Source organism: Capra hircus, chromosome 13 (genome assembly GCF_001704415.2).
Source record: "Capra hircus breed San Clemente chromosome 13, ASM170441v1, whole genome shotgun sequence".
NCBI lineage: Eukaryota > Metazoa > Chordata > Mammalia > Artiodactyla > Bovidae > Capra > Capra hircus.
Genome location: NC_030820.1, coordinates 38,597,547 through 38,624,784, shown reverse-complemented (window position 1 = coordinate 38,624,784; position 27,238 = coordinate 38,597,547). Strand labels below are relative to the sequence as shown.

The 27,238-nt window shown below is 49.0% G+C and overlaps 1 protein-coding gene across 1 annotated transcript in view; it reads right to left on the bottom strand.

Annotated features, from left to right (window-relative positions):
* SLC24A3 (solute carrier family 24 member 3) overlaps nucleotides 1–27,238 on the bottom strand; it is a 424,885-nt gene that overhangs the window by 79,482 nt on the left and 318,165 nt on the right. Inside the window, exons 4-6 of the mRNA XM_018057246.1 lie at nucleotides 23,057–23,131; nucleotides 19,673–19,757; nucleotides 18,817–18,920 (exon numbers count right to left, since the gene is read on the bottom strand). Coding sequence (XP_017912735.1) covers nucleotides 18,817–18,920; nucleotides 19,673–19,757; nucleotides 23,057–23,131 — 264 coding nt within the window. The remainder of the gene's footprint in view (nucleotides 1–18,816; nucleotides 18,921–19,672; nucleotides 19,758–23,056; nucleotides 23,132–27,238) is intronic.

Sequence of the window (27,238 nt, the reverse complement as noted above, 5' to 3'; positions counted from 1 at the left end):
CCGCAGGTAGATGTCAGAAAGCCCCTGCTGTAAAGAATGTCTCCTCCAAAGAAGATAGCACACGTTACACCTCTGGATGAGCAGATCTGCTGATGATGTGAATGGCAGCCTGCGGGGCTGAACCTTCATCTTTTAACTGCAGTGAATATTAATTGCTGCAAATCCCAGGAATCAGATGGCAGAGGTTTCTGAAACTCATATATTGCGATGAAATTCTATCAGCAAGGGTACATTTTATAGAAAGAGAGAGAGAGGGAGGGAAGCAAGGATGGATGGAAGGGGAAGAGAATAGACCTGTTTGTGGAGAAAGCTTAGTAGAAGTCCTAATTGGAAATAGAGTATTTAAGCTGTGGACTTCAGTGATTTTAAAAAATTATAAGAGAAAAGAACTAGAAATAAGCAGGGTGAAAAGTCTTTGAACATCAGCTAGCTGTGGCTGAACTGTGTGAGCACAGTTCAGGCAAATAATTCACACAAATTGTGACACTGCCCCCTTGCCTCTCTTTGCTCATTCCACACCGTCTCCAGGCTCCCCAAGCTGAGGACCACTGCAGGACTGAGATGAGGGCAGTGTGGTCTGTTGCTTTTTCCTGATACCGTTCTTCTGTCAAAAGTCAGATGCCACAGGCAGCTATGTAGAGAGGTGAGAGCCTGGACTGGTCTGTGAAATGGATGGGGCATGATTCTCTGCTGGAATTTGATGGTAATTTTGCTGGAAATCCCTGATACTTCTGAGCCTGCTTTGTCACCTGTCAAATTTGGAGTAACTTTTACTATATTAGCTATCCATTGCTGTGTTTAGCAACTTAACGCAATAAACATTATCTCACAGGGTTTCTGAGGGTTTGGAATTTGGAAGTGGCTCAGCTGTGTTGCTCTGGCTCAGGGTCTTACTAAATAGGGGCCACAGTCCATGCGATGACTTACAGGAGTCGGAGGAGCTGTGCCTACAGCAGCTTGGTCACATGGCAGGTGACCACGTGGACGATGCTTGTTCAGTGTGGGAGGGAGACAGAAAGGCCTGAATACCAGGACCCTGGAGTCAACAGGATGCTACGTTCGGGGCTGGCTATCACATTTGTCAAATATCTTCATTTTCCAAACGGTTCTAAATGTTATTACAAGGAATAAATAAGAAAATGCACGGTAGTGCCTTCTTCTCAGTAAAGCCTGCCCCCTTGCACTAGGATTTGGTGCAATTCTAGTATGGCAGACACTCAGTTAAGCATCATGGACAGAGTCCCAGAAGTAGAGGAAGCATGGCTTTGCTAGAAATCTGGCAAATTACAACTCAGAAGAGGTGGCTACTTAACTGTGGAAGGTGGACCGACAAAGTGGCTGCTCTACAGACAGTCTCAGCTTCAAATATTCCGATCTATCGTTCACAATAAACCATCTTACTGTTCAACTCAACTCCCATGTTTCCACACTCAAAGTGGACTTCCCAATTTAACTCTTGGACCTGGAAATACCATAAACCTTGGTCAGACCAAGTGCTCCAATGTGGGTGAAGGCAGGAGGGACGACCATCCCGGAGTAGGGGAGGCAGATACTCGAGTGAGGAGCTGATCCAGATGCCAACAGGGAAGAGGGGAATGCTGAGAATATGAAGGGGAAAGGCCGAGATTTGCAATGAGACAATGAGGCGAAGGTTAAAGGATCCATCCCCTCTCGGGAACGGAACAGAGGCCGAGGGGAAGGGAGGGACACTGAATGGAAGTCACAGGGAGGTGGGAGGCAGGATAACAGGGCGGAGTACAATTCCTCAGGACCAGCAACCAGGGGTTTTGAGCCAGTCCCCCACTGCACTCAGGCTGCGGTGGAGACTCATACCTAGACGATGTTACAGATGTCTGCACATGGCATCTAACACCTGGAGAGATCGCAGGTAGCACCCGGCTTTCTGACTCCTTTCCACCCACTGTGATGTCTCCCTAGGGAAAACGCCCCCAAATATTTCCCTAGAACATGGTCCTGTTTGGAATCAAACCCCTCACCAGGCCTCAGGAGCCCATTCCAGATCTGCCTCCACCCCTGGGCTCTCTCTCCAGCAGGTCCCTTCACCGGCATTCTGCCTGGAATGTTCTGGATCGTCACATGGCTCCTCCCTCATACCGGTCAGGTTTCAGCTTCACTGCAGCCCCTTGCTCCCTGCTGGTCACTGACGATACCCCATTTTACTATCATCAAACTACTTCTGTCTGAAATTACCTTGCTGACTTACTGGGTCCTTATTTATCATTGGTCTTCCTTCCACTAGACATAGTCAACAGGAGAACTCAGGGGGCCTGTTTGTCAACATCACCTCCCTGAGCAACGGAACTATCACTTAGGATGTTTGCACTGATGGAGCAAATCGCTAGCCGACAGGGTGCCACTGGGGCTTGTAGAAGCCTCTGCTGCCCTTTATAGGATAGTGCTTAGCCTCTTAATCATGTCGGACTCCTCACGATCCTGTGGACTGTAGCTGGCCAGGCTCCTCTGTCCATGGGGATTCTCTAGGCAAGAATACTGGAGTGGGTTGCCATGCCCTTCTCCAGGGGATCTTCCCGACCCAGGCATTGAACCCAGATCTCCCACACTGTAGCTGTCTTTACTGTCTGAGCCACCAAGGAAGCCCTTAGAGGATTCCCTGGAACCCTCTGGAAATCCACTGAAAATCCCTACACAGACCTAGCGGGATGTGGCCCAGGGCAAACCCAGAAACGACAGAGGTGAAGACTGAATGTTTCTCTGCACCAGCTTTGTGAACACAGCAGGAATACAAGCTGTAGCCAGCACCCAGGAAGTCACAGCAGTTTTTTCGGACTGTACGCCTACATGGCTCCAAGGCTGGCCAGCACACTTGGTTGTGAAATGAACAAGCAACTTAATGAGTAATTAAAAAAAAGACTGTAAGGGAAAACATGTACCCAAACCCTGCAAGCTCCAGGAAACTTCTTCCTTCTGATGGTAAAAGGATTTCCTGTGTTCAAATACTGGCTAAGTGGTTTGACAAGAGCCAGCCAGCTGAGCGGACAGGTGTTCAGGCCCCTAAAGGACTTGGTCACAGATATGAAGTCATTTTGGACTATTTATGGAGTCTGTTGGCTCCATCTCTGATGGAGCTTGCTTGATAATGTGAGCACTGAAACCCTGCAAACCACCTCAGAAATATCTACAAAATGGACCCCACTTCCATACTGCTCTTTTCTTTGGAAACAGGGAGACATCAGGGACACTGAAGCTGGAGAACTGCAAAATCTGCACGCACCAGCATCCAGGCTCTGCAGTTGGGGACAGTCCATGGGTAGATGCTGTGCTGTGGCCAGGGGTATGCAGACCAAAACCCACAGAGTTTCAGCCCCAGCCCTAGCCAAACCAGGGCCAGGGACGTGCTTATTCCCAAGGACCTTTTCCTTCTAAATCTCATTTGGGGTCTGTTGAGGTGGAGCTGGCAGGGTCTGGAGACTGGAGCCTGGGGCAAGCAGAGGCAAGTGGATGGGAGGTGACCCACTGCTGGGGTAAAAGCTGCAGTTCCTGCCCCCACTCTGGTCCCAGCTTTGCGGGAAAAACATGACTTGAGAGGTCATGCAAGCAAAATCAAGTCAGCCAAAGATTCCGGGATGGAAAGCGAACACTTCACCCAGGACACGCCTCAGCTTTGCTTCTCTTATGTGAATGAGAACTCATCTGGTGGTCCCCTCAATCTTTCCTTCTTGTCCCTGAAACAGAGTAAGTTCCTCTTAAAAAAGAGACTACAGAACAAGAGCAGAGGGGCTGACAAAGTCCTCAGGGACAGTGCTGCCGACATGGGACAGTGGAAGGGAATCCCTCCCCTCTTGGTGTCAGGGAAGCACACGGGGCCATGCTGTGCTGATTTTAAGAACGGAGGCTAGAAAGAGCCTTAGGATCCATTTAGTTCCCCACCACATCCCAGAATACTCCATAATCAGGGCACATATATACAGAGTTCAGAGAAGGGCCTCAGTTTCCAAAAGGAGACATCCTTGTGGTTCTCTAGACCAGAGAGAAGAGCTGTCTGACAATCCAGGACAGTTTCTTCTTCCAACTGTGAGACAAGCTCTACAACCCTCCAAGGAGGGCGGGGGCCTCTGCATGGCTTTGCTCCACTGGTTTATAGAGTCCCACAGAGATTAAGGACGCAAATTCTACAAATCTGGCTGGTTCTGATTCCCACTCTGCTATTCCTAGATGTGTGGTCCGGGGCAAATTTCTCCACCTCCCTCTCTGGGCTCTGTTTTCTCATCTGTAAAATGAACAAAAACAACACCCACACCGTGGGTTTGATATAAGGATTAAAAACAAGTTACATATAATTTTGTATTAACTTAGTTGAGATCCCAATGTGTCTTAGCTATTAATACATAAGCTGTTTTTAATTAAAAATGAAAAATAGTAAAATAAAAAAGGGAGCAGAAGAAAGTTGTGTACTGTTAAAAAAACAAAAAGGGGGAAAAAAAGCAAAGATGCCACGGGGATTCTGGGACATATGTTTTTAGAAGCTGCACGTTGCAGGGGCCACAGGTAGAGCAAGATGGGGGAGAAATAAGGTTTACTGTACGCTGACCATGATGAAATCCAGGACTCTGATGTTATCTGACAGCTGAGCCAGTCAGTGCTTGAGTCTCCCAGCCTCTGGCTACCACATTGAGTAACCTGTTCTAACTTTCCACACCCCAATGGCAGCCATAGCTTGATCTTGGAAGAAGAATCACAAACAAATAAAGCCCATGAGGCTGTTTTCTTTCTCATTTTCTAGGGAATGGCACTCACATATACCCACTTCAGGGAAGGATGAGCTCTCCTTGTTGCCATGGAGACAGCATCCCCTTGGTTGAGTCAAGGGCGTGAGAGCCCCAGGCCCACCACTCTTCCATCTTACTCCCTTGTCAAAGCCAGGCCTTCAGAACATGAGCTCCCCTGTTGCCCCAGATGGTCCATGCACTATCTGGAAAGGTTAATGACAACTGTTTCTTGCTTTTAGAGATTCAGGTTCAGGAGGGAATAAATCCTAACTTCACATAAATAATTGGAGATGGGTCAGAATAAACAAGAATAGACTAGAAAAGTAATTTTAATATATTAAAAGAAGCCCCCAAACCAAAAGAGCAAAATTTACCCTGGTCACCTACCCAGCTTCTCCGAGTCCCTATTGCCTGATGAATCTGAAGGCTCGTATGGCTTGCCAGGAACTCAGAGATCCTGGACATCCCCATGACCTGCAGCCTAGTATGAGCTGATGAAACAACCCGGCTTCATCTGGACTGAGGGTGGGCAGAGGGAAGGGGTGAGGGAAGCAGATGATGGAGAATGCAGTGGGTCAAGCCACACTGGGTCACATGCCATGGATTTCAGCGGTTTTGTTCTGGCTTCACCATATGCAAAATCACTACTTCTGGAGGTCTGTGCCACTCCTCGGGGCCAACTGTAAATTCACAGGGGCTGGCTGGCACAAGGTGGGCAGTGCTGTCCAGGACTCAGGCACATCCCTGTGTCTGGGAGCCTAGAAGGAGCTAATGAGGGTTTTCCCCACAAGTGACACCAACAGGAGTGGGAGCTCCACGTGCAAGAGCTGGGGGGCTGCTCACGGAGGCTGAGCAGGTGTTCCAAGACAGAAGCCTGCAGGCCAAGTGCCTGGTGAGTAACAGACAGCCACCTATACTTTCAATGAAAAAGCACCTCACAATGTGTCTCAGTGACCCTACCAAGTTTCTGGATCTGACACTCTGTGGGAGACTTCAGAATGTGTTCGATAACGAGCTGACTGTTCTCTGAAAACTCACTCTCCAAATTTCTCACGACCTAATTGTTCTCATGTGTAGGCAGGACTCATGCGCATCACTCAGGACAAAAATCCCAGACTCTTCCCTGAGTGATCTCATTTGATGCCCACCCCCGCCCCCCCACCATTTTCAATTTACCAGCAAATCCTCTTGATGTCACCTCCAAAAATATTCTAAATAGAACAACCACATCTTCTTATATTTAGTGCCCAGAATTCAGCTCTTGCCTCATCACTGGTTTCCCCACCACCATCTTGTCACCATCAGGTTCCTTTCTCCAAGGAGTCGTCAGAGCAAACTTTGCCAGAGGATTAATCAGACGTTACTCTAGAGCTTAGAGCCCTCCCATAGCTTCCCACAGCACCCAATCCCCACCACGACCCGTCCCTGTCAAGCTCTCTCCCATCTACACCCCTCCCCCCTCCACACTAGGCTTCCCAGTGGGCCTTTGCTCTGACCCTCACACTTGTTCCTGTCTGAACACCCAACTACTCCTTCCCTGGGGTTCCCTTCCCAGGTCTCCATACAGTGCTGCCTTGTCATTTGGCGTTCTTTTGTGACACTTTCCCAGACCACTTCCCTAGAGCTGCTCTCCTCCTCCCCTACAGGCCCCCCGTCCCATTGCTCACGGCATTTCCTTCAAGGGCTCATCTGTGCGCTACAGTCTGACCATTTATTGGCTTCCATGCTCCTTGCCTGTGTCCCCTGCTGGTCTGTGAGCTCTAGCAGTGCCAGGACCTTTCCCACCCTGTTCGTCTCTGTGTCTTGTGAATGCGCATGAAAGGCAGTGAGTGGAGACCCTCAGAACACCAATAATTTTGTTTCAAGACTGTGTCTCAAGTTCTGTCCAGAGTCCCCACCGTCTCAACCCAGCTTGTCATTGGGGCACCGGTGGCAGGTGGTGACATATGTCCACTCATCGTCTAATGCCCCAGGCACTGGCCAGACAGTTCCTGGGCACGTTTGTGTCAGGCTACGGGGCCTTGTGATCGCTATCTCTGATCCATACATCAACCCTCCCCTTCTCTGTGTCAAGGCTCACTTAGTAAATACATCAAAGATTGACTGAGCGCCAGCCACATGTGGGCAGTCCTCTGGGTGCTGTGGACACAGTGGGAACCAGGGGAAAGGAGGCTGGGCTCTCAGAGACTCACAGCCTGGCACCACTATGGTTTCCTGGTGGAAAGAGCTCCCCTCATTTCTGCAGTGTCTTCACACACATCGTCACCTTTGGGATGAGGGGGGCTGGTCACCGCACACACCTCTTCCTGCTGCCCTTGGCTCTGTTCTTTCCTTGCGCTAGCCTGTGGGATTAGCCCACCCAACTTTTACAGCGTCCCAAAGGCAACGGCTGTCTATCTGCTTGGCTGGTGTGTTTCCTCTGCTCACAGAGGAACTCAAATGTCTGAAACAGTGCCTGCAACCAGAGTCTTACAAAAAAAAAATTTTTTTTAAGTTTTATTTGGTGCCATTTTCTTTATAGAGTGGGATTTAGTAGTGTTTTCTCACTCCATTAAACTATCAACGCTTGCAGAGGGACCTTCCCTGGAAATGCTTTATAAATCAATATCTCTTTTTCCCACACTCTCTACAATCCTTACTTTGTTTTTCTTTTCTACAGCATCGGCCACCCCTGGACACACATGTTCTCACCTTGTTCACTGTCAGACAGTCTTGAACCCTCTCTCCTTCAGTCCGTCCATCCATCTGTCCATCTATCTACTGATTTCATTTCTGTTGGATAATCAATACTCCAACAGATAATGGCCTGCTCCGACTCCATCCTTTCTTCACTGGTGTCTCTCTAGTGCCTACCACACTGCCTGGTACGTAGCAGATACTCAGAAATATTTGCTGAATCAATGAATGGACGTACTGCCCAAAGAGGGAATATAGTAAACATTTTCCCCTGAACCCAATCCACGGACTACTACCACAGGTTTGAATTCACAGATGACGATATGAAGAAACAAACACCTCGAGTTTACATTTTTTTGTGCAAAGACAAGCTTGTGGTTCTAGATCTCCTCAGGCGATGGGGGCTGGCTACAGCTCCCACCATGAACACTTTAACCACATTTGCTCAAACCAGAAGCATGAAGTCTGATCAGTTCGGTCATAGCCCCTGCAGCGCTCTGTGCGTGTGGGGTGACAGGAGGGCAGGCGGGGCGCTCGGGGGACACGGGGCTGCGGGAATAGACACAGCGGCCTTCCTGGCACTCTGCACGCACACGGTCACCACTTGCTCACGTTCTGGACTTCTTCACTCCCCACTTCTTCACATCTCCTGTGTGCGGGCTCTGCTCATGGGCTAAGGGCTTGTGTGCTGGCAAGTGGGTCTCGGTGCCCAGACTGAGGGGGCCTGGGGCCACTTGGCAGTTTCAGGGGGCTCAGGAGTGGATGTGAGGGACTCAAGGTGCCAGATCCCCCAGAAGGGCGGAAGTTTAGCAGATGCTACTTATGCTAATTTGGGGTGAGGAGGAATTCCCTGATCTTTCCCTTTTTACTGGATCACACCCTCTGCTTCCTTGCGAGGCAGGTTTTGTGGGAATGCAGAGGCACTGAGCTGTGAATGGGAGCACAGCTGTGGTGTGGAGGGAGCTTAACGCACCAGGCCTCTGAGCTAGGCTTGAGGGGGAACCTCCCATTGCTGGGCTTTCAGGACCCCTGCAGCCCTAAACTCCTCACAGCTTAACGGCTCTGTGACTGACAGGTTACTCGGTCTCTCAGAGCCTCGGTTTCCTCTTTCGTAAAAACACTGTCCTCTTCAGAGGGTTCTTGTGAGGATCAGAGGGGTTTCAAGCATGAGAGTAGCGCCAGGCACGGGCTAACAGCTAAGGATGCTTGTTTAAAGAGAAACGATAAAGCAGGCATCTGCCAGCCAGAGGGCTTCTGTCCCTACTGCACTCACCGATCAACCCGGTTCAGCTGCTTGTCGGGGAGAGGGGGTGCCTGGCTGGACAATAGGCAGCACAGGGGCCGTGGAATCCATCTGGGCGTGATCCCAACCAGAAAGACACGTGTGTCCAAAGATGGACCTTCTACTTGGGGTGGCTCTGGGATGGCTGTAAGGTTCTGGGCTCCTTGTACATTGAAAGGGAAGTGACCTTGCCTTTTTCTCCCACAGGATGAAAGGTCTCCAAGGACCTCTCCTACAAACTCAAATGCATCCAACACAAATGCCACAGTCACTTTAAAGCATTTGTAACAGCCCTAGTCTTTACTGATGTGAAGATAAAATAAACTGGATAGAATGTCTCAGAAGGATGGTCGAGCATCATGGTACACAGACCGCTGGACTTTAGAGTAAGAGGGTAAAAACCCCACTTAAAATGGCAAATCTTAAAGAAGGGGATACATATGAACTTATTTACAAAACTGAAGTAGAGCCATGATGTAGAAAACAAACCAAGGGATGAGGGGTGGGGGAAGATTAAATAGGAGATTAGAAGTGACACATATATATAATAAACAACTAATAATAAGCTGCCTTACAGCACAGAGAGCTCTAATCAATATTCTATACTGGCCAAGATGGGAAAAAGAATCTAAAAAAGAGAGTGGATATATGTATGTGTATAACTGATTCACTTTGCTGTATGCCTGAAACTAATATAACACTGTAAATCAACTATACTCCAATAATTTTTTTTTAACGGGCAAAGATTTGAACAGACTCTTGCCAAACAAAATGTATGCTTGGCAAGGAAGAAGCACATGAAAAGATACTCAGCATCATGACTTATCAGGGAAATGCAAGTTAAAACCATAGTGAGGTGCCATGCATGCTCACTAGAATGGCTAAAAGTGAAACAGAAGAACAGTCTGAAAGCACCAAGCGCTGGGGAAGATGCAGAGTGGCTGGAATACACATCTTGCTGGTGGGAATACAAAAGGGTTTCAGCCACTTTGAAAGTCTGTTGGTGGTTTCTTGTAAACATACTCACCATATGACCCAGCAATCTCACTCCTGCCTTATCTACCCCAAAGAAATGACATCAGTGTCCACACAAGGACCTGTAACGCATCTGTATACATTTGTTTGTCACACCAGCCGTGGGACAATGCACAGGCTTTGTTCTGCAGTCATTTATCTGCTTCCTATGGTAACCAGGGACCAATGGTTACGTACGTGGAGTGGAATGGATCACAGTCTTTATCTCTGGGGAGAAGGAGGAAAGCGTGGTTGGTTTCTGATTAATCTAAACCAACTGAGTAATTCTAGTTCCTGGTTCGGGGATGGTCAGGTGACCTGAGTCCAATCAGATTTTTGTTTGATGATGCCATGAGGATGAAGGGTGGGGAGATATTCTCCTTCTTCTGTGAAATGTGTATATGAGGCCTGAAACGGCTACAGCCCCCAAGAAAAATAGTTATGTGGAAGAGAACAAAAGAGATTAGTGATAAGAGAATCACAGAAAATGGGGCTGGAGGCTTGATCAAACCATGCCTGATGTCCAGTTTTCTTCTCTAATTTTTGACATTAATAAATTCTCATCCTCTAAGAGACCAAATTAGAGCTGGGGCTTTCTGTTACCTGAAACCAAAAACCTCTTACCTAACCTAGATGTGGATTCTGATCTCCAGGGATCATTTCAAGGAAGTAGAACAATCCAGGAACAAGTGCTGTGAGCCAAAGCTCAAGTGGGAACAGAGAGCTGGGATGAGGATGCAGAGGCCACTGAGGCAGAGCAGCAGAGAGCTGTGTGGGTGGCCTTAAAGGAGCCTGGGCCAGGAGCAACAGGGTCTATCAGGGGAAGATCAGGTGTGGGGCTCTGTTGGGGCCTGGCCTTGTGGGGGAATGGAGGGGACAACCAAAGAAAAGATACCAGGGAACATAAGGGAGACAGCCTTGAGCAGACAGATAGTCATAGGACAGGAGCATCCAGAGGGGACCACTTATGCTGCCTGGACCAACTGCCCAAGGCGGGCTGCTTCTTGCCCAAGGTCAAGCTTGGTCCAAGGACTGAGCAGAGCTGAGCCTGCAGATGGGGCTCAAGCAGGTACAGCTGCTCCTCATCCCCTGCTCTGGATGAGGGCAGGGGATCTGCTTTCAACAAGATCTTCCCAAGGCAGGTGACCTGCAGATGACCCTGGGAGAAACTCTCTTCTACTTGAATGTGGCAGAATATCCAGGGACCACACCAGCTGGACCTGACTCAGGCCTTGGTCTACTCCTGCACCACAAATTCTCCCATTACAGCATCCTGCCTCCTGGGCAGGGCCGCCACCTGCACTTGGTCCCTCCTGGTTTCTCCATGGATCACTCTTTCTACTCCTTGAGTTCCCCCCTCCCTCCCCACCCACCCCAACTCTAGCAGGGGATGGCAGGCCTACAGTTCCTAATTTTAGGTTTGGCAACTATTGGTGTGAGATCTTCAGCCTTGCCTGTCCTCAGTTCCCAGCCTCTTGGGAAGACTGGATGCTTCTCTGAACAGGAATTTGATAGGTGGTGTGTTGCTGGGTTTTGTCTGGGGAACAGTAAGCCAAAAACGAAGGTGCACAGGTAACTGAGGTGGTCTGTAGACCTCTCACTGTATTTATCAGCCTGAATTCCCTGTCTGTTTGGGGGAACTGTAAACCCAGCAGTGGACGACGTCCTTTGATTACGAGAGCAGCTTCTAGCTGAGCACTGGTTGGGCTGAGTGCTTCCATCACCCAGCTTGGGTCACCACCATGGTGCTGACACGTCCAGTCCTTGCTTTGCTTTGTTCCATTTCCTGCGTGCCTGAGTGCTAAGTCACTTCAGTTGTGTCCGACTCTTTGCCACACTATGGACCGTGGCAGGCCAGGCCCCTCTGTCTATGGGATTCTCCAGGCAAAAATACTGGAGTGGGTTGCCACGCCTTCCCCAGGGGATCTTCCTGACCCAGAGACTGAACCAGCATCTCTTTCATCTCCTGCATTGGCAGGTGGGTTCTTACCACTAGTGCCACCTAGGAAGCCCCTGTTTCATCTCCTATACTCAACATTTCTAAGGAACACCCACGAGCTAAGGGATAATTATAAGAACTCAATAATAACATCTGGAATTTTTAAGTCGTAAGTTCCCCATGTAAACAGAGAGTGGATTTGACAGTCCGCACATGTGACTCAAATCCAGGCTGAACTACTTACGGTTGCCCCCTGCCTCCAGCTACTCAGTCCTCTGTGAATGAGGATGACACTATCTTAAAAGTCAGGAAATGCATTTCTACAAATACCTATAAAGTATCTAGTGCGGTGCCTGCACTTTGGTGCAGCTAAGTAAGTCCCCTACATACAAACAAGTTCCATTCTGAGAGTGCGCTCCTGAGTCACTTTTATTCATAAGTCCAACAAAGTTAGCCTGGGCACCCAACAAGTAATGACTGTTACTACTTGGCAGTACCAGTGACATCACCCCTGCTTTGAGGCTTGCTTCTGGACATCCTGAGCTTGAAATAAAGATACGGTACTACTGTGCTCTGTACAGTGCTGTCCAGTAAAGTACAACCACATGTTGAGGGTGCACTCACATGACAGTGTACACCAGACGCATGAACTAACTTATGTGATTGTACATGCAAAGGCACATTCACATCTTTAAAAGTTCACAACTTGTGTGCTTATATGTAAGGGACTTACTGCAAATGGCAACTTAAAAAACATATGTGTGTATCCATATATATACATAAAACATCTATCTGGTTTTTCTTATTCTTTCCATTTCTCTGCTGAAATTACTCACCCTCATTTATTCTTACCACCTTTCCCTATTTAAGAGAGATGGTTTAAATGGTCTTCTTCTAATTCTTGTATCTGGGTCATCTGTGGTTTACTTCTGCGGTCTTTCCTGGGTTATGAGTTCTGTTCCTACCTCTTCACGGGTCCTGTAACTTACTGCTTCCTCCTGGAAATTATGTACAGAAGAGTGAGAGCTGAGGAATAATCCTGGTTCTTTTCCCTCTGGGAATCTCCAGTTCTTCTCTCGCCTGTTGGCACAGGGAGGACGTGATCATTCAGAGGTCAGCCTGGCTTCGTCCGACCAGGGCTGAGTGGCAGCCCACTTTGGCTCAGCATGACACCATCCAGCTTCCCGAGGAAGGACCAGTTTCCCAGTTCTTATGAGGATCTGATCTGGCATTCCAAATTCCCAGTTCCCTTTGCGTCCGTCCATTTCAGGTCTCAGGAGAGTGTGGGAGATGGGGCAGAGGGAATGATTTCCTTCTTTTTATTGACCCTGCCTTCATTTCCACTTTTCTCAGCAAATCTGGGGTGAGGGCATCAAATCATTACTGTCCCGGATGGTCTTTCAGATGCCAGTGGATGATGTTAGGCTCACTTGTCCAGTGAACTTCTGGATCCTGCTGCTCCCCCGCGTGCAGACCCACCAGGGCTTACAGCTCACGTGGGATGGGCTCCTCTCTCTGGAAATCTGTCCTGCTCAGGGCCAGGACAGCCTGCTTGCAGGGAATGTCCTTTGTGTTCAAAACAACAGCTGCCATTCTAGGCAGTCTTTGCTTCCACTTGGGATGCAGAAGGCCTGAGCTCCCTAGAAGCGCAAGGAGAAATCTGGATAATGTAAAAATCATATACGGGGATGTCAAGGAACATCCCCTTGCTTAGGGTTTTTCTCTGGACCCCAAAGTCCACCCTGCCTGTGCTCAGTAAATTGGAACGTCATGGAATTAATGTCCCTCAAAGGCAATACTTAAGCAATGACAGAGAAGGCTGGTGGATAAATCCCCTGCTCCTGCCCCTTGGGTGCAAAAACGTGGAGGCTGTGTTCTATGCTGTCTTCCCGGCCCCCAGAAGCAGCCATCCCAGCTGCCTACACCAGGGACTTGCTGGGGACACACAGCCCTTGGCTGCTTTTACCTCCCTGTTTTATTCCCCCACTGCCTGGCTGGCCTATCCTGGGATCACCTTTTTTTTTTTTTTTTTAAGTTTTTTTAAAAAATGTGAACAGTTCTTAAAGTTTTTATTGAATTTGTTACAATATTGTTTCTGTTTTCTGTTTTGGCTTTTTGGCCACAAGGCATGTGGGATTCTAGCTCCCTGACCAGGGATCAAACCCTCAGCTCCGGCACTGGAGCACTTAACCACTGAACCTCCAGGGGAGTCTCTGAGATCAACTTTTAGATAAACTACTTGAATTTTAAATTGCTGTTTAGATTCCCCTGGGGAAACCCAATCGCAGGCAGGCAGGTCTTGATTCAGAGATCCCTGGGTGCTGTCTGGGGCCGGCACAGGGAAAGTGTTCACAGAAGGAAGGCAAACCCAGCCACTAGGAGGTGGGCCTCACCAGAGGATATCAGGTACATTTCTAGGATGCCGGGAGAGGAATGAGGGGCTCCTCTGCCAGCCTGTAATAACCGGAATATGAGAGTTCTGCATCTGGGATGCAGTTAGACTGTTTACTGCCTGCCTATGCTTATGTCTTGAAAGCTTAGCATAACTCTGAATGGGAGATTTAAATTCATAAGTATGTTGTTTTGCAAAACTGGCAGCAGTTCTTTCAATATAATACGAGAGATACATTACCGTGTTGTCTCCAGATCTCAGTGTTCTGTCTTTGTTATTATGTTTTGCTCTTAAATAAACAAAATCTTTAGGACCACAGTCCTGTACATGTCTTGTGAGAATTCCAAGAACCTTTCCATAAGCTACTTTCCAAGAAGCAATTTCTTTCTAGTCCCATAAAACTCCCCAAAGCACCTTAGGCGAACTCCAAGGTGCTGGGTATGTTCGCAAATTGCCAATGTAGCAGACATTCAATTACATCGAATTCATCAAAACCCTAATTGAGACAGGAACTCAAGCCTTATGGCTGAATCACTTTAATTTCAGATGGGGAGCAGACTCGGTCACTAACAGCCTTTCACGCCAGGACACCATTAGAGAGGCACATGGGCGCTCACTGGTAATTCTCCCCGCAAATGCAAGTGTGGAGCAGCGTAAATGACGCTGCCAAGTGAGGCCCATGGCGGGATTGATGACTCAGCTCATTCCCAAAGTCTGTCCTGTGCTGCCACACCCCTCGGTCCCAGCTCCACTGCCCGGGAGGGCTTCTTGGCAGATAGGGCAGCACCTGTGTCTCACCGAAGTTGGTTTTCCTCCCAGTGATCAGAAGGCGCAGGGACCAGGACCAGTCCTCTGAGATCTTTCTACTGACACCTCCTCATCTTTTTTTTTTTTTTTTTGGCTGGGTCGGGTCTTAGATGTAGCACAAGGGATCAGCACTATGTCATGCAGGATCCTTTGCTGCGGTGCATGGACTCTCGAGTTGCAACACACTGGCGTAGTTGCTCTACAGCGTGTGGGATCTTAGCTTCCCAACTAGGGGTCGAACCCTCACCCCCTGCATCAGAAGGCAGATTCTTAACCACTGGGCCAACAGGGAATTCCCAACACCTCATGTTGCTTATCATTTTCTCCCCAACCTTCCCATTCCTCTCCACTGGCATCCCGTGGTTGTTCAACTATTTTTTTTTTAACTTTTTTAATTGGAAGATAATTGCTTTACAAAGTTGTGGTGGTTTCTGCCATACATCAGCATGAATCAGCCATAAGTATATATATGTCTGTCCCTCTTGAGCCTGTCTCCCACTCCCATCCCTCTAGGTTGTCACAGACTACTGTCTTGAGTTCCCTGTGTCAACTTCCCATTAGCTATCTATTTTACATATGGTCATGCGTATATTTAGGCTCAGCTGGTAAAGAATCCACCTGCAATGCAGGAGACCCCCGTTTGATTCCTGGGTCAGAAAGAGCTCCTGGAGAAGGGCATGACAACCCACTCCAGTATTCTTGCTTGGAGAATCCCTATGAATAAGAGGAGCCTGGTGGGCTACAGTCCATGGGGTCGCAAAGAGTCGGACACGACTGAGCAACTAAGCACACAGCACGTGTTTCAGTGCCACTCTCTCAATTCGTCCCACCCTTTCCTTCCCCTGCTGGGTCCACAAATCTGTTCTTTATGTTGAGTCTCTATTGCTAGCTACCCTGCAAGTGAATTCATCAGCACCATTTTTCTAGATTCCATATGTAAATGTTAATATACGATATTTGTTTTTCTCTTTCTGACTTACTTCACTCTGTATAACAGGCTCTAGGTTCATCCACCTCACTAGAACTGACTCAAATTCGTTCCCTTTTATGGCTAAGTAATAGTCCATCATACCACATCTTTCTCCAAACACCTGTCAATGGACATCTAGATTGCTTCCATGTCCTGGCTATTATAAATAGTGCTGCAATGAACATTGGGGTAGATGTGTCTTTTAGAATTGTGGTTTTCTCAGGGTACAAGCCCAGAAGTGGTATTGCTGGATCATATGGTAGCTTTAATTCTAGTTTTAAAAGAAATCTCCATGGGCTTCCCTACTGTTTCAGCAGTAAATAATCCACCTGCAATGCAGCAGATGTGGGCTGGATCTCTGGGTTGAGAAGATCCCCTGGAGAAGGCAACGGCAACTCCAGGATTCCACTCCAGTATTCTTGCCTGGGAAATCCCATGGATAGAGGAGCCTGGTAGGCTATATATAGTCCACGGGGTCACAAATGAGTTGGACATGACTTAGCAACTAAACAGCAACATACTGTTCTCCATGGTAGCTGTATCAACTTACGTTCCCACCAACTGTGCAAGAGGGTTCCCTTCTCTCCACATCCTCTCCAGCATTGTTTGTAGATTTTTGATGATGGCCATTCTGTTCCACTGTATTGTTAATAAGTTCTGGCAAGAGGTAGGTCAAATTACTGCAGTGACTGAGGGTGGAATCTGGAGACAGTGACCCCAGGGAACCTTTTTCTTCTCAGAGCTGATAATGGTGCCTGATGGTACTAGTGTGTACCATGTGGACCAAGCACTGCTGAACAAGCTATGTTTCATCCTTACAGTGATGCTAAGAGGTAGATGTCCTTGTACCCATTCTACAGAATGAGAACACTGAAGGTTAGAGAGGTGACATAACTTCTCCAAGGCTCCATGGCCAGCAAATGGCAGAGCCAGGATTCACATCCAGGCGTATCTGATCCCCGGGCTCATGTTCTTTCCAAAACATCATTTTTTCTCCCTCTGCAAAGACTTCCGGGATTCTACGAAGGTCTGAAAAAGAGAGCTGGGTAGCCTTGGAACTCTCCAAGTGGGCACAGGACAAGGAGAGTCAGGAGGGAGGTCAGCCCCAGAATCAACACCCGGCTCCTCTAACACCATCGTGGTTGGTGCTTCTCCCCCAATCATGTAAGAGGAGTTTGGCAAGGCCCTTCCAGGGGGGCGAAGTGACTGATCCCAGCACTTGCTAAAGTTCAGGAAGCAATTTGTCTTTTCAGCAGGTGTTCTAACCAAGCCAGTGATTAACCGCATTGCTAATAAATTATGAAACACAAGTGCATTCAGCCCACCTCCTATGTAATTAGTTGTGTGGCATTTATTCGGCACTTTTCAGCCATGTGTTTCATTTCTTTACATTATTTCTCCCCCTTTGGGCTTGACTTTGCATCAAGCTTCAGGTACAAATGACTAATGAACTGGTGACAACACTAATACCGGCCGAGCTAACACTCCTACTGCTAACGGTGACGATGCTAATTAAGAGAGTGCTGACAGCCATGGGCTCTGTGACTATTCATCTCTGGGAGGCAATGAGAGGGCGGCCAGCATAGGTGGGGGACAGGGAAGTACAAACGGCCCCAATGGACACTCACTTTTTGGGGGTACTAACTACATTTACAAGAGATCTAAAAAATGCCATGTCGCGGGTCCATAAAATCTAAGACGAGATAACGGACTGAAAGGATAAAGAAAGAAAACATTCAGTCTAGCAAGTCAGGTGTAACTTGATCACCACATATGGACCCAGCTGTCCAGCAGCCCCTTCTGGGGGTAAGCATCCAGCTGTGGGCTCTGGAGCCGACCCCTGATGGGATCAAGGTGTCCCTCTGCCTGTACCCCAGAAGCAACCAACCAACCAGGTGACCCAAACAAACCACTCAGCATGAAGATGATGGGAATGAAAAGCAGGCAGTAAGGGGGGCAGTGGTGCCAGGGAGCAGCTGGCCTTTGTCACTCTGGGGTCCTCATGAGAGTCGGTGGTGCTGGGTGCCCCCGGCCTTTGTCACTCTGGGGTCCTCATGAGAGTCGGTGGTGCTGGGTGCCCCCGGCCGGGGTCTGGCAAAAGATGTGGGAGAAGGTTTGCAGGAACTTCCTTAGCCCTGCAAACCAACCAGCCGTTTCCAGCAGAACCTGCTTCCTTCCCCCATAGTGAGGGGGCTGGTGGGGTCCCCGGGTTCCTCAGTACTGCAAGTGGGAGACACTCACAGGCTACTGGCAGTCACTTTTCCTAGAAGATATGGAGTCCTGGCTGTTTGGGCAGAGAGCTCAGAACTGTGTTTCTAAATAATCTTTCTATGAAAGAAACTAGGGCATCAGAGCCAGCCGGGAGGGGGGTTGGCTACAAACCCCCAGCTGCCACTGCAAGGCTGTGGATGCCCGGCAGCCTCACATGGTGGTGACATCAATGTCTTCTCCAGATTTTCCAAGACAGACACCAGATGCACACGGGCCCCATGACACCTTCTGGCAGTGGAATAGTCTCTATGGATAAAATGCAGGCATGCAAAGCCTCTCATGACCCCCAAAGTGAGCTCAAATGGACACAGAAGTCAAATGTTTGATCCTTATAGAAAGAGAGAGAATGCTCCCCAAACTGTGACAAGTGAAGAAAAACAATCTGTCATCTCCTCTCCCTCCAGCCCATTAACTCCATTTCCACTCCTAAGGATGGTTTACATCATTCCAGTTCAGATCAGTAACACGGCAAAATGAGGGTGACACCCTTAGATCTGCAGGCTGGTTACCTACTCACGTGGCTCTTGAACTCCATGATCTATCGGCCCAGAGGCCAAATCACGCTGCCTGGGTTTTCAGTCCTGGCTGGGCCAGCTTCTCGGGGCGTGAGACCCCATGTCAGCCGACCCAAGACGACTGGCCCTTGGGTGTGCTCAGGGGAGACAGGCCACTGCCTTACCTCCACAAGGCCACCATGCCACGTTTTGCGAGTCTCACCTGCCCCGCGAAGAGCCCACAGACGCCGATGATGCACAGAATGTTGAACACAGCGGAGCCCACGATGGTCCCCACGCCCACGTCGCCCTTGGTGATGAAGACTCCTGAAACACAGCCTGAGGTTAGCTGGCTGCTGCGGTGGGCTGCCTCCAAAGGGGGTGCAGGGAGGTGGGGGGGATTTTTATTTATGTATTCATTTTCTATCGGAGCACAGTTGCTTCACAATGCTGTGTTGGTTTCTGCTGTACTACCAAGTGAGTCAGCCATATGTATACATATATCCCCTCCCTCTTGAGTCTCCCGCCCTGCCCCCATCCCAGCCCGCTAGTTCATCACAGAGTATCAAACCCAGCTCCCTCTGCTATACGGCAGCTTCCCACTAGCTGTCTGTTTTACACGGTCAAATATGTAGACATGTCAATGCTACTGTCTCAATTCATCCCAGCCTCCCCTCCTCCCACCACCCTGGGGACACACCTCTGTTCTTGACATTTGCATCTCTATTTCTGCCCTGCAAATATCTTCAGCAGTGCCGTTTTTCTAGATTCCATGTATATGTGGGGGAGTTTTTTTAAGTGTTAGTCAGACTGTTCTCAGGATCTACACGAAACAGCCGAGGGTTGGAGAGAATTTTCCAATCTCTATTGGAGCCTCTGTCCACAGGACCATTGGAACTAGGTCTGGGACCCATTCATGCAAAGCAAAAACACCACTTTAATAAGATGAAAACAGCCACTCCAGTGGCGGGGGGGGGGGGAGGCTGGTGCTCTGCCCCTCAGGGTCTCAGGGCTCCAGTTTCCAGAGCCCTCGTTCTTCAGGGAGGACAGAGCTGAGATGTTCCTCGGGGTGCACCTACCTATGACCGACGTGAACAGCTCCGGGGCCGAACTGCCCGCCGCCATGAATGTGGCTCCAGCCACATCCTCGCTGAGGTGCAGGCGCTGCGGGGGAGCACAAGCGTAGGTGAGCCGGGTTTCTCCTGGAACAGCGGTGACTGTGACTCCCCAGGTCCCAGCTCAGTCCCTCCTCAGCTTCCCCTTCTCCCCAGCTGGCCCACACCTCCTCTCTGGGCAGTATCAGGGAGGCAGCCACATGTTCCCTCCAAGTAAAGGCTCTGACAAGATCTAGGGATCCCAAGCCAGATGCCCCGGGGGCTGCAGAGATAATGGGGGGAGGGGAGTGGTCTTGCAAGGCAGGGTGGGCCTTCACCTCCTTTTTAAAATCTCAGTTCCCTCTATGTTGCCATATATTCCTATTTATAGAGATGCCCAAATCCACATTTTTATGTAAAAGATTCTGACTTTTTTTTCATTATCTTGCTGATGTTCTTGGGCTAAATTAGGCTCATGGTAACCAGTTTTTGAGCCCTGAGTCTGGGAGTTTGGGGCTGGGGAGGATCACCCATCCTCAATGCAGCCTTGAAGCCTGGGGTAGAGGGAATGGGGGTCAGTGAGAATGAGTAGAAAGAGATGGTGAGCCCACCAAGATGATCCACACAACAAGCTCTCCAGGTTACCTTGCTTGCTGACCCAAAAGGTGATTTGCAAGAAGACATGTGAACTGAGGTTGGGTGGTATGGGGAGGTGGTGTGGGGAGCCTTTCTGTATTCACTCCTGGCCCAGAAAGGAAGCTGCCAGCTGTCAGTAAATAGGCGGCTCCCTTGGGCATCCCAGCTTAAGGGACCCTGGTCCCTCTTCCAGAAGCACCACAGCTGCACTTCCCCGCTCAGCCATTGAGGGGCAGCACGGTCTCGGTGACGGCCCCTGGCTCCACTGACCCATCTGAAGTTGCCGCGGACCCTGCTGAACATTTTGACCTGGAAACCTGGGTTTCCTGGATCTTGACTGAACAGTAAACTTTCCAGGTGGTTCTGAGAAGACCCTAAGATGGAGGTGTGGCTGTCTGAAGGTGAAAGGTGTGGCTGTGAGGGTGGCCGGGCATCCCGTCTCCCTGGGCAGGTACCCTAACAGTGCTCAGGGTCCATGGCTGGTTTGCCCAGGCTCGCCAGAAGCTGTGAGCCTCACTCTGCTGTGTCCGCTCCAGCTTGGGCTCCCGCTGGGGCGTTAGCTATGGAGTCCACCCCCAGGCTCATGCAGGTCCTGTTCCTCTCTCTGCTTCATTCATCACATTGCTTCTTCCTCCTGGACCTCCCTTCCTCTTTCACCCTCATTCATGTCAGCTCTGGTTGCATCTCACTGGGTCCTGGCATCACCAGCTGGGGAGCACTTCCTGCCTTGGGACCCTTTCCATCCATTAGAACAGTCGTCAAAAGCTTTCCAGCTTCCTCCTGAGAAACTCCTGTGTCTGGGCCGGGCATCCTCAGGGCTCCCCACACGCCAGCTCAGTTCTCCTGCTTGGACCCTCAGCTTACATATCTGTCCTTCTAAGACACTGCCACTGAGACTGCTGCTCCTGTCCTACCCCTGCACAAGCCCTTCCCTGATCTCAAGGTGAGTCAATTCTGTTCCCCTCTGTTCTTGTGTTCCCCTCTTCTCTGCATCTCCAGCTCCAGCACTTCACCTGTCCCCGGGTCTCACTCTGGAGCTGCTCTGAGCCCCAGGCCCCACGATGGCCAGGATCACACCACATTTCACCTTGATTCCTCCCCAAAGGCTGTGCTCACAGGTGCCATCTGTGTCCCCAGTGGAGGAGAACACATTCTGACAATTGCATGTACATTTCCAGCGCCAGGTCTTAACTTGGCTACTGAACAATGTGTGATTAGAGAGTGGTTGGCTTTGTATGAGGAGTAAACTGCTCCTGGTGGATTTTAGAGACCACAGATGACCCTGATTACTGGTACTTTGGTGCCTCCTCCTCTTCTCCACCAGGTGACCCTGTTCTCAGGTTAAATTGCTTTGGACAAAAGGCCTCCACACTGGCTAGCCATCGATCTCTCTCACTTCCCTTCTCCCACCTCCACTGTACAGAGGAACCCACTCCTGGGGTCTCTCTAGGGTTGCTGTGGGATGATTCTCTTTCAAGTACACAAAACTGACTGACTTTGGGAGGTGGAAGAAACTGCGTAAGCTAGTAGTTCTCAACTGTGGCTTCCAGATCAGCATATCACCTGGGAACTTATTGGAAATGTAACTTCTGTTCCCCACTGTCCCTCAAGACCCAGTGACTCAGACATGGCAGGAGGACAGTCCAGACTGAGGGCAACGTGAAGGAACAGGAGTTCTGGACAGATAGGAGGTGCTCCTGGGAGAGAGACTTTCTGAAAACGGGATTCTGAATTAAAAATAAAACAGAAAGCTTCCAGATAAAATTACATTTCAAATCAGAAAAAGAAATGAAAGAAGTAAGAGAATTGAAAGAGTTCTGGATATGCTAAATATTGTCAGATGAAAGGGATGTAATCGGCCCTGGCGTCCCCAGGGCTGACTTCGAAGAGACCCTTTCCTGGTCTCTGCAACCAGTTCTTTCATTGTCTTGCTTTTTGGGGCCCTGCTGGCAGTATTTCTGCACATGCACAGAGAGGAAGGATGGTGGAGGTGTGGCTGAAGACTTCTCACTCTCCGAGGACCCCACGAATCATAAGGGAGGGTTACGGTGGCAGAATGAAAGGGAAGGGAGGAAGGTGGAGGAAGGAGGAAGGTGGAGGAAGGAGGAAGGAAGAGTGAGACTTAAAAGAAAAAGAAAGTGGGAACAGAACACAAACTGCATTTCGAGTTATGCCAAATGGTGCAGGGAGAGCTGGCTGGAAGGGTTCAAGCCTAGCTATGGATCGGCATGGGCTCCTCTGGTAGCTCAGTTAATAAAGAATCTGCCTGCAATGTAGGAGATCCCAGTTTGATCCCTGGGTCGGGAAGATCCCCTGGAAAAGGGATAGGCTACCCACTCTGGTATTTTTGGGCTTCCCTGGTGGCTCAAATGGTAAAGAATCTGCTTGCAATGCGGGATATCTGGGTTTGATCCCTGGGTTGGGAAGATCCCCTGAAAAAGGGAAGGGCTACCCACTCCAGTATTCTTGCCTGGAGAATCACCATGGACAGAGGAGCCTGGCGGGCAACAATCATGGGGTCTCAAAGAGTTGGACACTACTGAGCGACTAAGCGCTACCCAGCACAGCGTGAGTGGGCACACCGAAACTCTAAGCAGACCAGTGAGTTTCTGGGCTACCACTGCCCACGGCTCTGAAGCACGCTGGTGCCTGGCCTTCCCACCCAGCAGCACGCAGGGCTCCTCAGGACCTCAGCGGAGGAGGCTGGAACAGTTCCAGTGCTCAAACATGTACCTCACAGATCTTTTCCAAGGAGGGGACGAAGAAGTCATCACACACAATGGCCAGCGCGTAGAACATGTACATGGCCTGCAAGAGAGGAGAGAAGGGGTTAAAGTCAGAGTCAGGGCAGAGCCCCTGGGGTGAGGGTCAGGCCACCCTCTGCTTCAAGAACATCCTGTCTTCATTAATTCAGCAGCTTATACTATACACCAAGTCTTTGCAATGCCTGTCACCTATCACACGCTCACCTTGTCCACCTCCTAGATCCCCAAGTGTGCCACGGATGCTGCCCCAGGGCCTTTGTACTTGCTGTTCCCACTGCCCAGAACACATTCCCTCCAGATCACCTTGCCTCAGCCCTCCATGTACTTAGGGCCTCTGGGTTAATGTCAATCTAAGCAAAAGGCCCTCCCCGTCCCCCATATTCTGCTTTGTTCTTGTTGATCTATTTTATGTACAACAGGCTAAAAGCCCCAGTGCCTCTTACAAGTCCATAAACTCTCTCTCCAAGACCATGTTCCAATATTATGTACTGATCTTCCTCGAGGTAAGAAGCTTCATCTAATGCACAGCAGTGCCAACACTTGGATTACGACCAGAAATGAGCAGATTTGCCAGGCTCTCTGTGCTTGCAAGGGTGAAGCCTACTGAAAACCAAGTTAGTCTCATGCCCGAGGCAGCGTGAGGTAGGACACCCACCCACAGATACTCTGTGACAAGGCTCCTCTGGACACCTAGGGGCCTGCCAGGCCACGGGCTTCTTTCCAGCTCAGAGCACCTCCTGCCATTTTGCTTACAAGAAACTCTCTTCCAACTCTTTGCTATGTTACCCACTAGAAGTCAAGTTCCCACTGGGAAAATAAACAAAACAGAACTAGATATTGATGGGGTGCTGTGTTGTGTTGGGGGGCAGGGGGATGAACGAACCCTGTACCTTCTGTTCAATTATGCTGTGAACCTAAAACTGCTCTCAAAGGTCTACTATTAATAATAATAAATAAAACAACAGCATAAAGGAACAAAACAAATGTACAAAGTCAAACTTGAAGATTCAAAGGACCTACTGAAAGTGGTGACATGGATGATTCTATCAATACACTGGTCCAAATACTTTAGAGAACGAGGCATTTGGGGATTAATTTGACCATTCCTGTATTTCCAAAGGATAATATAATATCATTATTTACGATGATAACAATACCACCACCGTTAATAATATTTGCCCTTCTTTGTCGGGCCAGGAATTGAGGCATGTGCTGGCGGTCTCAGTTCTCCTAACTCACGTGGGAGGCGGGGGGTTATTGACCCATCTCCCAGACACCACAGAGGACATCTTAACTTCTCCAAGGATCCTCTCCAAGCCTGCCCACAGGGCCATTGTCACCCCACGCAGAGGTCGCTTTTGATTTCTGCCCCATCTCTGCTTCCTGTTTCAGCTCACTTACTAATGACTGCCTTCGCCAGCCACACAGAGGGGGGGACAGTTTCAGAGTCCTAGTCAGCCACTTTGGGGGGCTGCCCGTCAGAGCCACTGATGTCCTTATTTATATATATTTGGAAAGGTTTATTTTAATTGAGTGTTCCCATAAATATACCATTTATACACAAGAATAAACATGATCAGCATGAACATGAGTAAACCCTCGCTGCCTCTGTATTTGGAGTGAATACCTCTTTTCCTCTATAAATGAATGGACCATAAACAGTGTTGGGGAAAAAATATCTTTAAGCATATATCCTTTTGCATTTCTAGGATAAGCTTCCAGATGGGGAGTTGTTGGATAATGGTCTTTAATGTTATTATATTTACAAGGTGCACCACTAAATACAAGACAGATTAGAAGTCTCAAAAAGGGCTGAGCCAGCCCAATACCCTGGGACTGCCCACGGGGAGCCTAGGCCAGTGGAAACGGCGGCTCAGCTACAGGAACCAAGGCAGGTGAATGCGGGTCATGCTCTAAAGACGATGAGTGAAGATGTCTGGGGGAGGGGGTCGTCTATGTGAGCTGCAGCTCCAGGATCAGACCACGAGGGCTTTTCTTCCCTGGAATGCATCAGGACATCTCTACTCAGACACCGACCCACGCGCTGCCAGGGACCATGGGTCATGTTTCAGGTTTAGGTATTGGGAGAAGGGAGGCAGCTATGTCCTTCACATGTTCCTCACTATCCTGTTCCAGGTTTGCCCAGAATGAGGGCCAGGTTTGCCTGGAGTGAATAGGTTCCAAGACGGGAGCGCTCAAATAGTAGCTGGTGTCGCCTTCTGAAGCCGTCCAGGGAAGTGGCCAGGGAGCATGCCTGGCACAGCGACTGCTGGAAGAGGCAGCCCGCAGCCTTGGAGGGAGCCCAGGATGGGGTCAAGGACCTCCCACCCAGTCCTGGACTTGACACTTCCAAGCTGTGTGACCTTGAGAGACTATCCTTAGCTCGCCAGCCTTCAGCACGGACCCCACCATGCTCTCTAGTTAGCTTTTGTGGCTGCTGGAGAGGAGCAAATGGAAAAGAAAAAAAGCCAAGACATATCCCAGTCATCCCTGCTTGTCTCAGCTGAGACTGATCAAGCTCAACCCAGTTCTGCTAAACCCCAAACACCCACAAGCTAAATAAATGTTTATTGTTGTATGCTGTTGAGATTTTCAGGCCATTTGTTATGCAGCACTATTGTGGCAACAGCTTAACAGCTACAGCCAATGTGATGAAAGGAGCCATAGTGAAAACAATAATAATAAGAAGTAACTTCCAAGAAGTTTAAACTTTTCTGTTGTCCTGAATGACAATATAGTCAGCTTTTCTAGCCTCCCTGGAACTAGCCATGACCACTCACACAATTTTGGGCAATGGGATAACAGACAGATTCAAGTAAAATCACCCTTTTTTCTTGCCTTGAACTCAGATGTGATGTCTAGAATGCCAGCAGCCATTATGTGACCATGAGACAATAAACATGACAATATATACCAACATGCTAAGGGTACCAGAGCCCTAAAGAATGCTATTCACCAGCTGATCTAATGCCAGAAACCACCTGCCTCTGTACTTCTTAGTAGGTGATGAAATGAATCTCCTATTTGCCCCAGTCCCCATTAGTTGGGATTTCTGTACTTGCAGCCATGTGCCTCCCTAACAGATACAAGGCATTAAAGATTCATTCTGCTGCGTGTGGGTGAAGGAGGTCAAAGAAGGCTTAACAGAGAAAGTGGCTAATGAACTAGGATCTTGAAAGATAAATTGTATTTAATCAGGCAATTAAAAAAGTTGATTGGGACGGATAAACTAGAGCACCCTGGTAAAAATAGTTAAACTGCAAAATATCTAAGGTAACAGGAAGTCATCATGGCCTGGGGCTTTATGGCTGTAGATGAAATGTTGATACACATAAGGACTTCCGAGTCATTGAGGGCAAATGTATCCCACCAGCATGACATTAGCCCCGCTGTTTTATGTGGCGTCTACAGTCAGCGGTTTTCACAGGCCATTTCCTTTTACTGCATTATCTGTACTCATGTTTCTCTGTCTTTAATTTCAGCGAAGGTGGTGCTGGAGAAGCAATTTCTAGAGAAGACTGTTGAAATCTGGCTTTGGTAGAAATCGTTCTAAATCTCCCAGGGAATATGATCAGAATAAACAACAACAACAAAAAGGTCTTCCTTTTTTCCATCTCTTTTCCATGGTTTCAAGTGGTCATATATGATTAAACTTGGAAAAAAGTTTTTTCTTTAAAAACCATTCTCCCCCTTGAAAAGTTTGGTGCCTGGTGGCCCCATGATGCTATGGCAGGACCGACTCACACACCCACTCTCAGGCTCTGCTACTGTCGTAGATATCATTCTGCTGAACAGCTCACTGCCCTGGTGGTTAGAGAGAGACACAATCTCAGCCAGCCTTGGATTCTGACAAGAGGATCTGAGCTTGGGGAGCTCGCTGCAGGGAAGAGGAACACGGCAGATGGGTAGGGGTGCCCCCTGGTCCTACCATGTTCATCAGGCTTTAGGGAACTCTGCTGCCTTTCTGTGGGCTTCTGGGTGGCACGAGTGGTAACGACCCTGCCAGACAATGCAGGAGACAGAAGAGATGTGGGTTCAATCCCTGGGTCCGAAAGATCCCCTGGAGAAGGGCATGGAAACCCACTCTATTATTCTTGCCTGGAGAATCCCATGGGCAGAGGAGCCTGGTGGGTTAGAGTCCATGGGATCG